Below are 16,734 nucleotides of genomic sequence, written 5' to 3'. Positions count from 1 at the left end.
AATTCCAAGATGTGAGGCAGGGGCATCCTCAATATTTTATTTGCATTTTTTGTGCTAACTTTTATATTTTATTATGCATTATGGTGTATATTGCCTTTTGTGGAAACTGACTGTTCATAATTCAACTTCCAGCTTTACTGTACTGGGTTCTACTACCGAAGACTCTCAAAAGAGTAGCACTATTGGTATGGCTGGTTTGGTTCTGTCTCTGCTTTCATCCGCTTGGTTCCCACTAGATCTTTCTGCACACCAAGATGCTTTAATACTGGCTGGAAACCTGCTTGCAGGTAGGAAAAAAGTTCAGCAATGATGATTTAATCTTAATCAACAGCTTACTGCTGTCACCCAGGTTCTCTCTTCTCATTCTTTCCTTTTCCATGCACTGGTAGCATCTTGTTTGGGCTGTTGCAATGTTTCGTGTATGAAAGTGTCTTGAAGACTGTTCAGAAACTAATGTTTGGCAGAATACAGTAGTGTGATTATAACCTGAGACCAGATAACTGTTCTCTGTAATTCTATAACAGCTTGGTACGGTACAGCCTCCAAGAGAGACAAGAAAAGGCTCCAACGAGCTGTAAGAATTGCAGAAAGGGTAATTGGTGTTAGCTTGTCTTCAATAGAGACAATTTATGCTACCCGAGTTAGGAAGAGAGCAGAGAGAATTGTAGCAGATCCTTTACATCCCGGTCATCATCTGCTTGATTTACTTCCATCTGGACGTCGCTACAGGAGTTCATATACAAAATCGGCCAGGCACAAGAATAGTTTTTTCCCTTGTGCCATTAAATTGTTAAATTCATAGTTGTATAGCTGAAGGGGGGGTAAATTATGGGTGGGGTTTCCTTGCTTCTTTGTATTGTGAGAGGAACAGTGTCTGTATGTTTACATTGCAATGTAGCTGAAACAAATTCCAAGTATGTTGGAAAATGTACTTGGCCAATAATAAATTATTCCTATTCCTATTCCTATATAGAAAACATTCAATTTTTGCAGTGAATATACTAGTTACAAGGGTGGCAGTTCGAATCCCCACGATGGGGTGAGCTCCCATTGCTTGGTCCCTGCTCCTGCCAACCTAGCAGCTCAAAAGCACGTCAAAGCGCAAGTAGATAAATAGGTACCGCTGTATAGGTAAACAACGTTTCCGTGCGTTGCTCTGGTTTCGCCAGAAGTGGCTTAGTCATGCTGGCCACATGACACAGAAAAACTGTCTGTGGACAAATGCTGGCTCCCTCAGCCAGTAAAGCGAGATGAGCGCCGCAACCCCAGAGTCATTTGCGACTGGACTTAACTATCAGGGGTCCTTTTTTATACTAGTTACAGGTCCATTTCCAAGCACAATTTAAAGTGTTTTTTAAACCTATATATTTCAATTTTCTTTCTTCAATAAATAAAGCTTTCAGATAACATCCTGCATTTTACAACATATGCTTCGGTGGAGGTCTTTGGGGAGTGAGGTGCCCTGGGTGACGCTGCCCTAATTTCATTGATCATTGGTAGGGACAAATAGTTTCATTAAAATGTGAAGATGGCACTATTTATACCTTGTTCCTAGCTCCCACCCCACCTCTTGTGCCCACCACACTGTGTGTGCTGTTGCTTAAAATGCCAGGTAGGGTACATAATAAGATCTAATGCATCCATGATTTGAAGCTTCCTTATACTGAGTCTGGACCCAGGTGGCGCTGTGGGTTAAATCACAGAGTCTAGGGCTTGCCAATCAGAAGGTCGGCAGTTCGAATCCCTGCGACGGGGTGAGCTCCCGTTGCTCGGTCCCAACTCCTGCCCACCTAGCAGTTCAAAAGCACGTCAAAAGTGAAAGTAGATAAATAGGGACCGCTCTGGTGGGAAGGTACACGGCGTTTCTGTGCGCTGCTCTGGTTTGCCAGAGGCAGCTTTGTCATGCTGGCCACATGACCCGGAAGCTGTCTGCGGACAAACGCTGGCTCCCTTGGCCTATAGAGTGAGATGAGCGCCGCAACCCTAGAGTCGGACACGATTGGACCTAATGGTCAGGGGTCCCTTTACCTTTATACTGAGTCAGACAAATGGTCCGTTTTATTCAGTATTGTCTACACTGACTGGCAGCAGCTATCCAGGGTTTTCTGCCAGGATCTCTCCCCTGCTGTACCTGGAGATCTGGTAATTGAACGTAGAGCTCTCTGCGTGCAAGGTATGTGTTCTACCACTGAGCTACAGTCCTTCCCCTAAAAAGAGGAAGGCTTTTACTCATTTATCAACCATGTGTTTTATACACACCCACACACCATGTGTGATGATAGATAGATAGATAGATAGATAGATAGATAGATAGATAGATACATACATACATACATACATACATACATACATAGAGTGAACTCTGGTAAGGAACATTTACCTAATACATATTGAAGACTTCTTTAATATATAATTAACTTAAGGAATTTGCTGCTTGTTATGATTTCAGCTAGTGCTTCAAAATCTTTGAAGAACCCCTGGACTACTGAAGAGGATGCTAATTCTGGTGGTGCTAAACAGGAGGAGCCTTGGCCAGCTCTAGCAGACAGAACTCTTGTCATTTTGGTAGAGCAAATTTTTTCCCATTTACTGAAGGTCGTTAATATTTGTGCTCATGTAATGGATGATGTTGTTCCTGGTTCAACAATAAAGGTATGACTTTGTTTTTTAGTAATATTGCTAATAATATACTTAAGCAGCAATAGTAGTATATGCTTTCCCCCATTTCATTAGGAATAACTGAAATGTCACAAAGTAGTGCAATTAAATAAACTCCAGTGTTGTCACTCAGCCACCCAGAGCCAAATTTGGAGGGCTGGGAGTGGGGAGAGAGTAAGGAAAAGTCCCATCAGATAAGCAGATAGATGTTGCTGTTTATGGCATCGTAGTTGCTCTCAGTTAAAGGTGTTACACGACTATTGTTTATGGTTTTTTTCATAATTAAAATAAATATTTCACTTAGATGCAGAAAGAGTGTTTCATCTGTTCTTTATAAAAGAATTTGATTGAATTAGGCTCTAAAGTTTTTAAAACACTTATCTAAAATGTAATGATTTGCAATTTATGCCATTTATATGCTAAAATGGTTAATGCTAAGAAGACTACAGTTTGGCATGGTCCTTGTTTTCCTGCAGCATTTTGTTAATGTGCATGGTGCTCTTTGGGAACATAGTTGATGTTTTTTTTACTAAGCATAGTTGTGTTTTTGTTTTGTTTTCCCCGATGCTTTTTTAAAGGCAACTTTACCATCTCTAACAAATCCACCTTCTCTGAGTCCAATTCGGCGCAAGGGAAAAGAGAAAGATGTTGCTGAACAGACATCTGTACCAATGAGCCCTAAAAAGAGTAGTGAAAACAGCCCAGGTAGGTAGGATGAGTCTGTCAAGCTATGCATAGAATAGCCAATTAATATTTTTGTGTTTTCCAATTCAGTTCCCCCCCCCCGCCAGCATTGTCCTATTTCTGCTAATATAGTACAGTATTTGGAAACTGTGCATCTTTTTGACGAGTTTTCTGACAAAGCCATTTCTTTCTAATCTTGTAATTGTTTTATAGTCAGAATAATGGGTACACATGAAGCTGGCTCGTTTATTAGCTTTTTCATAGCAGCTCTAAGATGGTTAAATATAAAGGCCAGGTTTGCAAGTCACATTGGTGAGTGTAGAAGGGTCTGCAGAGTGCAAAAGAGAGGAAGGAGAAGCCCCTTAAACAAACAGACACCTGCTCACACCATGTTGGATCTCTCCCTGCTTGATGTCTACATTTGCACAGAATATGCTTACTGTGAGAGGGGAGTTACTTTTTTATTTTATTATGTGTTTTGTTTTCTCATTTTGTATTTTTCTGTTGTGAACTGCCATGGGATCTTTGGATGAAGGGCAGTATGCAAATTTAATTGATAATTTTTTAAAAAAACAGGAGCATAGGGGAAAGGTGAAATTAAATTTATCACCTATAGCAGTTTCAAATTTCGGTGGAATAAGGAAGGGTTAACTAGGTTGGGTAATGATCATTTCAGTTCTCCAACTGCTGGGCCAAATACAGCCAAAATGGACCCATCTATACTTGAAAGAACTCTGTGGTTTGCAGAAGTACAACTAAGGGGGGAACTAAAGAACGGAATCCCCCCCCCCCAAAAAAAACAGTCCTGTGAAGAGCATGCAAGTCCCACTTAGAATCATAGAATTGTAAAGTTGGAAGGGACCCCAAATGTCATCTAGTCCAACCCCCTGCAATGCAGGAATCTCCACTAAGGCATCCATGGCAGATGGCCATCCAACCTCTGCTTAGAAGCCTCCAAGGAAGGAGAGTCCACCACCTTCTGAGGCCGTCTGTTCCACAAACAGCTCTTACCATCAGAAGGTTCAGTCAGAATCTCCTTTCTTGTAAATTGAAGTCATTTGTTGCAGTCCTGCTCTCCAGAGCAGGAGAAAACCAGCTTGCTCCATCTTCCATGAGACAACCTTTTAGATATTTGAAGTGCACATGTATTTAATCCACAACGTGATTACACAGAGAATCACTGTCATCTCTGGAGGTCAGTTCTAAGAGTTTAACACTAATATATATATTTTTCATTAACAAGCTCCCAGGCAAACTGATGCTTCAGGTCCTGTTCCAACAAGCAAATCGTCAACACTGGGTAACTTCTATCACCTCCCTTCATATCTCAAGCTGTATGATGTTTTGAAAGCTACCCATGCTAACTATAAGGTACTATCTCCTCCTGCACTTAAATCTATTTTCAAAACATAGTGCGCCTGCATGCTCTGATGTTACCGAGTTAATTCATATTGTAAATTGTATTTTCTTAGGGTTCCAAGTCATAGCTTAGCAGCAAGCATTAGAGAAGCGTATTTTTTGCTTCATTTCTTGAGCCCACTTGCTGCATAAAAACAACATGCAGAATACCTAAATGAAGCATATTAAATTTAATCCACAAAATTAAATGAAGCACAGCCTTATTTCCAAAACTTTTCCTGCTTAGCTTTCAGGACCATGGTTTTCCAGATTCTGAAGCTCCTCCATCTGTGTAGATGTCACCTTTTCCCCTTTTCTAGCTTTGCTTCTATTTCTTTAACATAGACAAATACAATGAAATTAAGCAAATAAAGTTTTCTCACTCCTTTTTCTTTCTGCTTGGAAATGCTTCAGTTGCTTAATTTTTTGGTAGTAGGTTTCTTTTTTGATAGCAATCCTATGCCTGCCTATTAGTAGTCTGTTGATAAGTAGTTTGATGGGGTTTATTATCAGATAATTGGTTGCAGAGTTTTACAAGCTTGCTAAATGGTTATTATGCTCTCAATTTCTTATTCTTATTCTTATTATTTTGTATCGGTGGATAAGGTTACACTGGATCTCCAGAACAGCAATGAAAAGTTTGGTGGATTTCTGCGGTCTGCTTTGGATGTCCTCTCTCAGATTTTAGAGCTTGCCACTCTTCAAGATGTTGGAAAAGTGGGTTAATAATTACTTGTAATGCTTTTTAATGACTGTGTCACTACATCAACTAGAGAAACAAGTATTAATCATTTTATAAGTTATCCTCAGACTGGATGTGATGGTATATTTTGTTAAATAATTCCTGTCCCTATTGGTTGGTACCAGAAGTTGGCTTTAAAGATTTGGACTCCTATCCTGAGAACCCCTTCAGTCCAAGATTTTTTGACATTTCTTTCTGCTTTCAAATCCCCAAAAGTGGCTTAACAAGCAGCCTATCAGACTCGTATAAGAAGGAAATGAGTCAGAAGTCTCAGTGTACATGCAACGCTTGTCAGGTAGTTCAGTGGGCCATGATTTTTGACAGAATCTAGGAGTGTGTTTGTGTGCACATGTACACCACAGTTGAACTTAAGTATATGTAAACAAAGCTATGATTTGCTCGTTGTTGGATCTGCCTATTCCTTTAGGGCATCCATGTGTCCCCTGTTTCCAGACACAGCCCTTGTGCATTATATGATAAGCCATCCTTGAAACTCTGGAGAGGTTCCTTAGCAGTCTCCAGAGCAGTTGGAGGAGGTGCTATTAGAGTAGGGGTGCAAATTAAAAATAGCACTGCTTTCCATTTCTGAATCATAGGAACAAAGGAAGTTGCTTTATACCAGGGGTAGAGAATCTTTAACCCGGGGCCCAAATTTAACTTGCCATGGCTCACAATTTGGCCTGTATGTGATGTCTGTTGTGGGGCAAGTAGAGACACAGATGGATTGGCTGCACAACTGCATTCCTCATGGGGAACCTGATTGCACGGCCAGTCCCTGCAGAAAGCAGAGTTGAAGTCAATGCTCATCAGCTGGTGGATGTTGCATTTAACCCTCCTGAATGGCCTGTGAGACTTGAGATTCCCCTTTGGGAGCCTGATCATGCAGTCAGTCCCTGCAGAAAGCACCTTTGCCAGCTCAGTGCTTTGTGCTTAGGAAGTACTGGGCAAGGGATTTTGACAGCTGAGTGAGATAGCTGGGTGGCTAATGGACAGGTAAGTTGGCCTGCAGGGGTGGGGACAGATGACAATCTGGCCTGTTGGCCCAAAAGGTTCCCTGCTTTATTTTGAGTCAGACCATTGATCCATCTACCTCAGTATTGTCTGCAGTGACTAGTAGCTTTCCAGGATTTCAGACAGAGGTTTCCCCTATCCCCTACCAGGGGATTGACTAGAGTCCCTTCTATATGCAAAGCAGATATTCCACCACTGTCCTTACGAGATATCCTCAGATTTTAGGTATGCTTCACTCAGTATATGCCATCAAAATGAAATGTTTAAAATGCACAATTTTGAAGGACTATTTACAAGTGTTTTCACTGATCTACTTGCTGAGGTAACATTACAGAATTACAATTACTTTATAAACGCCCATGTAAAGAAATATTCTGGGAGCCATGTCAGTTTTATCATTGATAACAATATTTCTTCTTTGTTTTCTGTTCCCCTCCTGTTCCTTAATTTAATAGTCCAATATAATAAAATTGATGTGACAATAACAAGCTTCTCACATCATGTGGGGTGTGTGTGTGTGTGTGTGTGTGTGTGTGTAGCAGTATCTTTATAAATAAAGTCTGGCTAAACTGCAACTTTTTGAAATTTCCCTGTTTATAGTATGTTGAAGAAATTTTGGGTTATCTGAAATCCTGTTTCAACAGAGAACCAATGATGGCAACTGTATGTGTGCAGCAGGTAAAAAGAAAAGAAAATCTGTTTTCTTCAACATTGTTAACCGTGTCTCAATTTGCCTAATTTCAGACTTGTTTTCCCATTTCCCCCTAGTTGCTAAAGACGTTGTTTGGCACCAACTTGGCATCACAATACGATTGCTTGTCTTCAAATCCTAGCAGATCCCAAGGCAAAGCCCAGCGCCTAGGCTCTTCAAACTTGAGGCCCGGTCTTTATCATTATTGCTTCATGGCTCCTTACACACATTTTACACAGGCACTTGCTGACGCAAGCTTAAGGAATATGATGCAGGCAGAACAAGAACATGATACTTCTGGGTAAGAGTAACTTTTATCCTTTTATTTCAATAATATTCCTTTATTTACATTATATCTATCCATCCACCCATCTACACACACTGTCCTTGTAATGCATAGATGAAGAGAAGCAGGATATAATACACATTTTACTGCAGTCCTATGCATGCGTACTAAAAAATAAGTGCCACTGTGTTCAGTGGAGCTCATTCCCAGATAATTGTCAATAGGATGACTGTTACAGTGCAATCCTATAGATATCTACTCGGAAGTAAGACCTCTCCAGTAGGACTTGCCCATATTTTTTGCACCATAAGACGCACCCGACCATAAGACGCACTTAGTTTTTAGAGCAGGAAAACAAGGGGAAAAAAATTATAGTATATGCAGGTGACGTTGGGAGCAACTCCGGAGGGTCAAGCAAGCGGAGCTCCCCTCCTCCCTGGCTGGCTTTAAAGCAAGTGGGGGAAGAGCCACATTGACGCTGTGCTCTCCCCCTGCTTTTTTTTAAAAGCCAGGCGGGGAGAAGGGACGAACAGGAGCATCCTCCCCTCCTCCCCAGCTGGCTTTAAGGCAAGCGGGAGAGCACAGCGTCTCCCCCGCCGCTGCCCGCCACTGGCGGCGGCTTCGGAGGAGGAAGAGCAGCCCGGGCTGCTCGTTCCTGTACCCCTGCCACCGTCGCCCGCCTCTCGCAAAAGCTTGGCGGCGGACAGCGGAGGAGATGCTGCTCCTTCCTCCCCGCCACCGCCCACCTCTTGCAAAAGCCTGCTTTTGTGAGAGGCGGGCGGGCAATGGAGGAGATGTTTGACAGGGAGCCGGGAAGCGGCGGCGGGGGAGAGCAGATGCTGCCGCCCGCCCCTCCTTCCCGACTCCCTGTAAATGCGTGCGCTCCACTTGCTTGATGGAGCCTTTGCTCCATAAGACGCACAGACATTTCCCCTTACCTTTTAGGAGGGAAAAGGTGCGTCTTACGGAGCAAAAAAATACGGTGCTGCCATGTAAGGGACGTCAGTGGCACTGTGGCCTAAACCACCAGGCCTCTTGGGCTTGCCTGTCCTAAGTTCAGAAGTCTTGCAGCCCATTCATATTAGCCAGCATGTGGGCATGCAAGGAAGGTCACACATGCGCTGCGCTGCCAAGTTTCTGAGGATGCGGTCTCTACTCTTCTTTCCATGGGTTCATAGATTCAGCAACAAGAGTTCAGATTTACTGTTTAAAGTTCTAACTAGACCATACCAGCTGGAGCCCTCTGAAAACAGAAATTCATTTTTTTAAAAATGACACCCATAAATAAAGCTGATATTTTAAGGCTAGGAGCGGGAGGAAGGATTCAGAAGCCAAGCCCAAGCAGGTCACCTGTTAAATTATTTGTGTATTTACTGCACTTGTAGTGCTCCTCTTGTGTTGCAGTATAAACCACTTAGGCCTGACCATAGGCCTTCTTGAAATTAGATCAATTTCTTCTTCTTCTTCTTCTTCTTCTTCTTCTTCTTCTTCTTCTTCTTCTTCTTTTTCTTCTTCTTCTTCTTCTTCATAATATACCGACCTTCCTCCAAAGATCACAGGGTGGTTTCCACTACTCTCTGCAACAATATAGATACTCTAAAATAAATGTGCACTTATAATAAGTATTAATATTTGTTTTCTATAGGTGGTTTGATATATTGCAAAAAGTTTCTACCCAACTAAAAGCTGGCATGTCAAGTGCAGTGAAGAATCGTGCTGACAAGGTACGAGCAGAAATACATTTCTAAAACTGCTGCTTGTTGCATTTTATTCATTGTGGTATTGGTTTTTGTTGTTGTCACTGTTAAGTGGATTTTTATCATGTTTTACCTGAAGGGAACAGAATTAGTTACATAAATGCAAGCATAATGACAGAAATTTTCTGTGACAGCAGCAGACCTTTCTCTTTAAATCCAGGTCTGCCCCATTCACTGATAGAGAGGCATGTAGATCAGAGGAGATATACCTTCAGTTTGCTGTGGTGTCCTTTGCCACAGACACAGAATCCCCCCCCCCCTCAAAGTAGTGCTCACTTTCATTATTAGAGCTCAATTGAGGGGGGAATATTTTGCATTGCAAACCTGTGAACCACAGCAGTCCCTTTTTTTATTAAAATATCATGGAAGACTTGCCTATAAAGAAATGAGGTTGACATTTTCCATTCTAGTGTGACCTAAGTGTTTCTAAAACCTTTCAATCCCAAACCCTTTGCCTGCTTTTCACAAACCAGATTTATTGGAAGTATTGAAACTGGGCCTGTGATCATGACAGGAAATGCAGAACTGTCAACCTTCCCTTTTTTTGCATTGGGAAACGGCGCTGGAATAAGGGAATTTCCCGCAAAAAAAGGGAAAGTTGATAGCTATGGAAATGTTTTGTCACTTTAGTTTGACAATCAAATGCAATATTTTCACATTGGGATCCAGTTTAATTCCTGCATTTCCCTTTTTCGTAGAATATTATTCATAATCACATTCGTTTGTTTGAGCCCCTTGTCATCAAAGCGTTAAAACAGTATACCACAACAACATCTGTACAGCTGCAGAGGCAAGTTTTGGATCTTCTTGCACAACTGGTTCAGCTGCGGGTTAACTATTGTCTTCTAGACTCTGATCAGGTAAGTCCTTCAGTTTCACTTATGTGGAATCAATTAAAGAGGAGTGGTCATTTGTGTTCTTACTCAAATTGACATAATGTATGATTATAGACAAATAAGCTTGACTTAGGACTTCAGTGGAGAAGATGTAATTTGTGTTAAAGAAAAAAATCACATCCTTATTTTGTAAAACCTAATAATTTACTCTCGTTCTTGGTTTGGCTGAATGCCACTTCACCTCCTTTGAAATAAAGCATTGCTGCAGATTATGCTGTTGGATATACTGTACATATTAAATATGGTGGAAGTTTTTACTCACAGACTTGTTCATTGAATAAGTTCAGGATCCTGCAGGATGTAGAAACTGGCCTGTGTATTCATGGAATAGTGAGGGAAATATTTGCCTTCCTACTTAACTCCAGAGGGCTGTCTCCTTCCCCAAAAAGTGTTTTGGCTGCTCTGTTCTCCTAGGCACATTTGTGGAAGGGGTTGGCAGGGTCAAACCACTTCAGTTCCTACCACTTCAATTGTTCGTTCTTAGTTTTCTCAGGTTTCCTTTGGTTGTGGTTACATTCTCCCTTCCCACCCCCACTCCTGACCATGTATACTTCCAATGGAGGAAACTGTTTCCTCGCCAATTCTGGACTAGAAAACCAGGAAGCTTCTTCCCCTAAGTGGTGTCAGAAGTGACCCTATCTTCAGGCCAGTGTGGTGTAGTGGTTAAGAGCGGTAGACTTGTAATCTGGTGAACCGGGTTCGCGTCTCCGCTCCTCCACATTCAGCTGCTGGGTGACCTTGGGCTAGTCACACTTCTCTGAAGTCTCTCAGCCCCACTCACCTCACAGAGTGTTTGTTGCTGGGGAGGAAGGGAAAGGAGAATGTTACCCGCTTTGAGACTCCTTTGGGTAGTGATAAAGCGGGATATCAAATCCAAACTCCTCCTCCTCCTCCTCTTCTTCTTCTTCTTCTTCTTCTTCTTCTTCTTCTTACCATGAGGATGTGCAGAGAAACTAACCACTGCATTGGCAGGAAAAGGGAACTTTATAGTAAATTTTGAAACACATTTGGCAACTGGAATGTTGGTTGGTAAAAGAATTGTTCATTTTCTTTTTAACATACAGGCGGTGACCATTTTGCACACATTCAAAAAACGTGCAACCACCGCCACACGAGTTTGATGGGGAGGGTGTGTATGCTAGGAACGAGCCCCATGTAAATTGTATTTGTGCAATAATATGTACAGTATGTGGAGTAATATGAACAGCAAGTGGTTGTTTTAAAAAGTCCGATCAGGTGTTTAATCCCAATTAAGTGATTTGACTTGTTAAACTTTTGGTGGGGCATAAATTAATGCAGGTTTTTTTTTTTGCAGGTTTTCATTGGATTTGTGCTAAAGCAGTTTGAATACATTGAAGTGGGACAGTTCAGGTATAGATCAAGTCTCATACAGACTTCTGGAATTATATGTATAAAAATTTGAATGCAGGTCCAATTTTAAAATGATTTTCATTTTTCCAAAAATTGCTTCCTCGTGGCAATTGGGGGTAGATGGGAAATTACATCCCTATTGCCAAGACCGCCCCCCCCCCCCCGCTTGCTGCACCATAGCAGTTGTCAAAACAAAATAAAATAAAAAAATTCCTTCCAGTAGCTGAAGAAGTATCTGAAGAAGTGTGCATGCACACGAAAGCTCATACCAAGAACAAACTTTGTTGGTCTCTAAGGTGCTACTGGAAGGAATTTTTTACTGAATTTTTTATTTTATTTTGTTTTGACTATGGCAGACCAACACGGCTACCTACCTGTAACTGGAACCATAGCAGTTGTGTACTAAATGGGGAGCATTGGCGCAGATCCCCTCCCCATCCAAGTAAGGGTAATACCACTTAATTTGCTTGCAGTGGTGCTGATATGTCATCAGATTTGGGTATATAGCATCATTATGTCATTGCAATGTATGATCCACAATTGGCTGAGATCATGCAATGGGAGAAGAAAATGGCCTCAAAAGGATGGCAAAAACAGTGGTTTGTCTTTTTCTTTTTTAAAAAATGGGATGCCATCCTCCCACAACCAAGAAAGAAATTAGATCATGGGGATGATGTTTTCTCACTGCTCTGCATTTAGGAATATTTAAATTGTAGAGTTTTTAGGCTTAAGATTGTTTTGTCATTAGCTGAATCTAGTTCTCAGCTGTTTGAGCCTCCAAAACTGAGTGGTCCTCCTCCTATTGGAAGTTTCAGAAGTCTCTTAAAACATTTCTCTTCCTTTTTCTCTCTCTAGGGAATCAGAAGCAATTATTCCTAGTATCTTTTTCTTCCTGGTATTGTTGTCTTATGAGCGCTACCACTCCAAACAGATAATTGGAATTCCTAAAATTATTCAGCTGTGTGATGGGATAATGGCCAGTGGAAGGAAAGCCGTTACACATGGTAATTAAAGAGTAAAGTTGCAAAACTAACGTTTGGTATATCACGTGCTAAAAAGTTGTAAGGGTTTTGTGGCATTGAATTTGAGAATTATTCCAGTCATTATAAAAATTTGCAGGAGAGTTTATGTGCTTTCTTTACATGCTTCCTTTTCCTGCTTTTAATAAGGGACTTTATGCACGAAACTTTTCACTACCAGCTGTTGACCTATTCGAGAAATACTCTTCTATTGGGAAGAATATTTTTGTTACTGTAACTTAGCTAGGTTCTTTGCCATCTGGGTGTTTGGTTATTCTTTATTGACAAGATCTGGATCATCTTAACCGTAAGCTTTTGTGTCTTGTACTAAGCAGAGATAAAAGGCTTGGCTTCTGAATCCCTCCCCCTACTCCTGACCTTAAAATACAAGTGTCATAAAAACACACACATTAAAGATACATTAGTCCTAAGGTTTGACAGCGGAACATCTGTCATTAAGAGTTTACATGTTTTAGTTCTGTTACATTTTAATTTAAAATTGATATTGTAACTTTTTTTTTGTAGCAATACCAGCTCTGCAGCCCATTGTTCATGATCTGTTTATATTAAGAGGAACAAACAAAGCTGATGCTGGGAAAGAACTGGAGACACAAAAAGAAGTGGTTGTCTCAATGTTGTTGAGGCTTATCCAGTACCATCAGGTAAATTGTGTAGGCATGCTTGTAGGCTGCCTAGTATGTCCATTTTTGTTTAGAATAGTTTGGGCTGTAGGTCTTGAATTCCATATTATGTTCCTTTCTGTGACAGTCTTCCAATGCCTTGTATATTTTTTCTGTAGGGAAAAAGTTCAAATACGTTTCAATATTTTTTCTTCTTCGTTTGAAATACTTTTATCTGCCTCCTGATCGTAAGGGTTTCAAGGTGACGTAAGAATCAATAACACCAATTAGAAACAATTTGAATAAAATATCACAATATGTCATATTTAATGCAAACTAAGACAGGAGTGCCTGGCGTTCTCTGGTCCATGGGGTCACGAAGAGTTAGACACGAATAAACTACAACAACTGAAAGAGGATCAGTATTAAAATAGCAAAATTAATTATAGGCAGTCACTGAATGCTTGAGGAATGTTTGTTTTTTACTATATATTTTTAGTTTATTTATTTATTTACTTGTTTGTTTGTTTGTGTTTGTTCATTTATACTTTTGTTTATTTATTTTGTATTTTGTTTATATATGTTTGTTTATTATTTTTGTTTATATATTTTTGTTTTTTTATATATCCTTTATATTTGTTTGTTTTTTGTATGTTTGTTTTTATTTTTGTTTAGATTGATTGGCACCACGTGTGTCTTGAATGCACACAAGTGGGGAGCTGCCTTATGCATTGCATTACATTACATTACATTACATTACATTACATTACATTACATTACATGAAACATGGGGGCCACTATGAAAAAAGCAGCCATGGGTTGAGTTCTCCCTTTCTATTTTTCTCTCTTTTTACTATGTGTTGGCTGAGGCTGACACAGAAACACCTGAAGAAGTTTATATTGCATTTTGGGGAGAAAAGTTAATGGGAAATGCTAGAACATCAAGGTGTCAAGACAAGCAGGCAAAGAGAACTGAAAGGAATAGTTTTCTAATGATATAAAGGAATGTGGCGTGTTCTGAGATTTTTTTATTTATCTTCAGGTGCTGGAGATGTTCATCCTAGTATTGCAGCAGTGTCACAGAGAAAATGAAGACAAATGGAAAAGATTATCCCGACAGATAGCAGACATCATTCTCCCAATGTTGGCAAAACAGCAGGTTAAAACTATCAGTTACCTAAACTAATATATGTTCCACTATTTGTTTGCAGTATGTGTGTTTCAACTACCAGTAGGCTTGTTAAGTGTGCTCCAACTAAAACAACAGGCAAACTTGTAGCATCTTAAAGACTAACAAATTTATTGTGATGAATTAAAATTCAGCAGTTTTTACTGCAGTCTCCCTTTGAAGTTCCTTTATTCAAATATAGCCACCTTAAGGTCAATTAATAAATTAAGTTCAAATAAATAAATAATCCTTGGATCATGAAATATCTCTCTGCTGGTTTTTATGTATTGTCTTTGTTGATGTCAGGCTTGTGCCCATTTGAGGGCTGGCAATCTGGCAGCTTTGGATGGGGAAGTGGCACTTCCAGCCACCCAATCCCTCCTGTGGTGGGTGTACAGGGGTCAGATGGGGAGTGCGCAGGCTTGTTGCTCAAGATGCAGCTGTGGTGCCACAAGTGGGAGCGACTCACACTCTCCAACACAGCGCACATCTGCAAGTTTGGCATTCCAACAAGCCGTGGGAGGCTTGTGCATAAGCTTGCCCTGCCATGCCTTTAAAATCTTGCTAGTGGCTGTGAGAACTCAATGAGCAAAGCTTCCTTATGCATTTGAACTTTTCTTGCTTTGATCTTGAACTCCTTGAACTTTGACGGCAGCTTCTAGCCTGGTAAGCGTCACCAGTTCCCATTACCTAGTCAGAAGTTTGAGGCTACTCTAGCCTTGTCACTGAGTACCTCAATAAATATATCTTCCTTACTTTCAAGTAGGAGTCTCTGTTGTCGTGTTTTGAGCAAGAGCCAGGACATCAGTGAGTCTGCTCTGCATATCGTTTACATGAAACCCACAAGGCTTGAAAATTCCAAATGTGTGAAATGTTTAAATACAGGGAATTCCCCCTTTATACGGGGGTTGTGTTCTGGGTCATTGTTTGTGTCAGCGGTCCCGCATAAGCCCGTTCCGCCAAAAGGGGCCCACATTCCAGCAGTTCCGCCAAAAGGGGCCCACATTCCAGCAGTCGTGCATCAATTGGGATGATGTGCGCCCAATGGTTGCTGCCTGTATGTGGCAAATGTAAATCAGTAACTTCATAAAGTCAGGTAAATTTCATATCATGATTGTCTGCATCATAAGCCTGCCTTGCTGATGCTCCCAGCTCTTTATATTTCTTTGTGGAAAAAGTTGAATGTACATTTACGGTATGCTTTAATGCCATGCTGAGATTTGTGTTAGAAAGACTCAAGCATTAGAATTCGGTCTGATTAGGTTGCTCTCAGAAATGAGTTCAGCATTTATTTATTTTTATTATTGTTATTTAATTGACTTTGTAGATTTTTTGACATTATCATCATCATCATTATTGTTAGAAAAAAGCTAAAAATGGGGGACCTATCATTAAAAACAATTAAACATAATAATGTTGGTGGTGACAAAAAAATGGGATTTATGTTTGTTTTTTTAAAATAGATGCATATAGATTCTCACGAAGCTCTGGGGGTATTGAACACTTTATTTGAAATACTGGCACCATCGGCCCTCCGACCAGTGGACATGCTTTTAAGGAGCATGTTTGTGACTCCCAGTACGTTGGTAAGCATCATTTTTTACTTGGCAAGATGTGAGTGGAAATTCATGGAAACTTAAAGCAATCTGGTAAAAAAAAAAAAGGAAGGTGGAATCATACACCCCTGCCCCCATCAGTATTTTCAACTTTACATACAATTTGTTGATTGATTACATTTATATACTACCTTTCTGCCAAGGCAGTTTACAATTTAAAAATACTAAAATAAATAAAAATAATGTAAAGTTGGCCCTTGGAGGGGAAGGGAGGCAGTTCAATTTGGGCAGGGCCTGGTGTTGTCTTCTTCCTTCATCGCTTTCCTTCTTTTGGGGTTTTTCTCTCATTGCTAGGCCTCCGTGAGCACTGTGCAATTATGGATATCTGGCATTCTTGCCATTCTTCGCGTTTTGATATCACAGTCGACAGAAGACATTGTTCTTTCTCGTATTCAAGAGCTCTCCTTCTCACCATATTTAATCTCGTGCAAAACAATTAACAGACTACGAAATGGTGAAAACCTTCTTACCTCAACTCACGAACAAACTCTGGAAGAGCAAGATAAATATCTGCCTGAGGAGACATTTTCTAGGTTAGCTGTTTTTTTGTCGTTGTACAATTTCCTTATAATACATACCGGGATAAAGTGTGTATTTATTAGAAAAGGAGACCTGAGACATACTAGAATTTTGTAGTAACCCAACAATGAAATCTTACTACGGGAAAATACAAGTTATTTATTTCTTGTGTCCATACATTTATGTATGCACTTATGGGATTCTTTTTCCCCTCCAGGGCTGTGTTGACAAATAGATCTTAACCCTATTTTGTTCTTTACTTGGGGAATTACATGATGCTTTGTAAAACTCCCTCTCC

General features: G+C 40.4%; 1 protein-coding gene across 2 annotated transcripts in view; it reads left to right on the top strand.

Moving 5' to 3' along the window:
* The window catches only part of HTT (huntingtin), a 101,273-nt gene that overhangs the window by 43,413 nt on the left and 41,126 nt on the right, over positions 1 to 16,734 (top strand). For both annotated transcript variants that reach the window (XM_033160422.1, XM_033160423.1), the window contains exons 25-39: positions 133 to 287; positions 2,450 to 2,652; positions 3,237 to 3,363; positions 4,586 to 4,713; positions 5,347 to 5,457; positions 7,094 to 7,171; positions 7,262 to 7,485; positions 9,116 to 9,194; positions 9,926 to 10,087; positions 11,439 to 11,494; positions 12,350 to 12,498; positions 13,039 to 13,175; positions 14,176 to 14,292; positions 15,765 to 15,887; positions 16,212 to 16,450. In XM_033160422.1, coding sequence (XP_033016313.1) covers positions 133 to 287; positions 2,450 to 2,652; positions 3,237 to 3,363; positions 4,586 to 4,713; positions 5,347 to 5,457; positions 7,094 to 7,171; positions 7,262 to 7,485; positions 9,116 to 9,194; positions 9,926 to 10,087; positions 11,439 to 11,494; positions 12,350 to 12,498; positions 13,039 to 13,175; positions 14,176 to 14,292; positions 15,765 to 15,887; positions 16,212 to 16,450 — 2,088 coding nt within the window. The remainder of the gene's footprint in view (positions 1 to 132; positions 288 to 2,449; positions 2,653 to 3,236; positions 3,364 to 4,585; positions 4,714 to 5,346; positions 5,458 to 7,093; positions 7,172 to 7,261; positions 7,486 to 9,115; positions 9,195 to 9,925; positions 10,088 to 11,438; positions 11,495 to 12,349; positions 12,499 to 13,038; positions 13,176 to 14,175; positions 14,293 to 15,764; positions 15,888 to 16,211; positions 16,451 to 16,734) is intronic.

This window comes from Lacerta agilis, chromosome 9 (genome assembly GCF_009819535.1).
Source record: "Lacerta agilis isolate rLacAgi1 chromosome 9, rLacAgi1.pri, whole genome shotgun sequence".
Classification (NCBI taxonomy): domain Eukaryota; kingdom Metazoa; phylum Chordata; class Lepidosauria; order Squamata; family Lacertidae; genus Lacerta; species Lacerta agilis.
The sequence above is the reverse complement of the archived record's forward strand: the minus strand, read 5'-3'. Positions and strand labels throughout refer to the sequence as shown.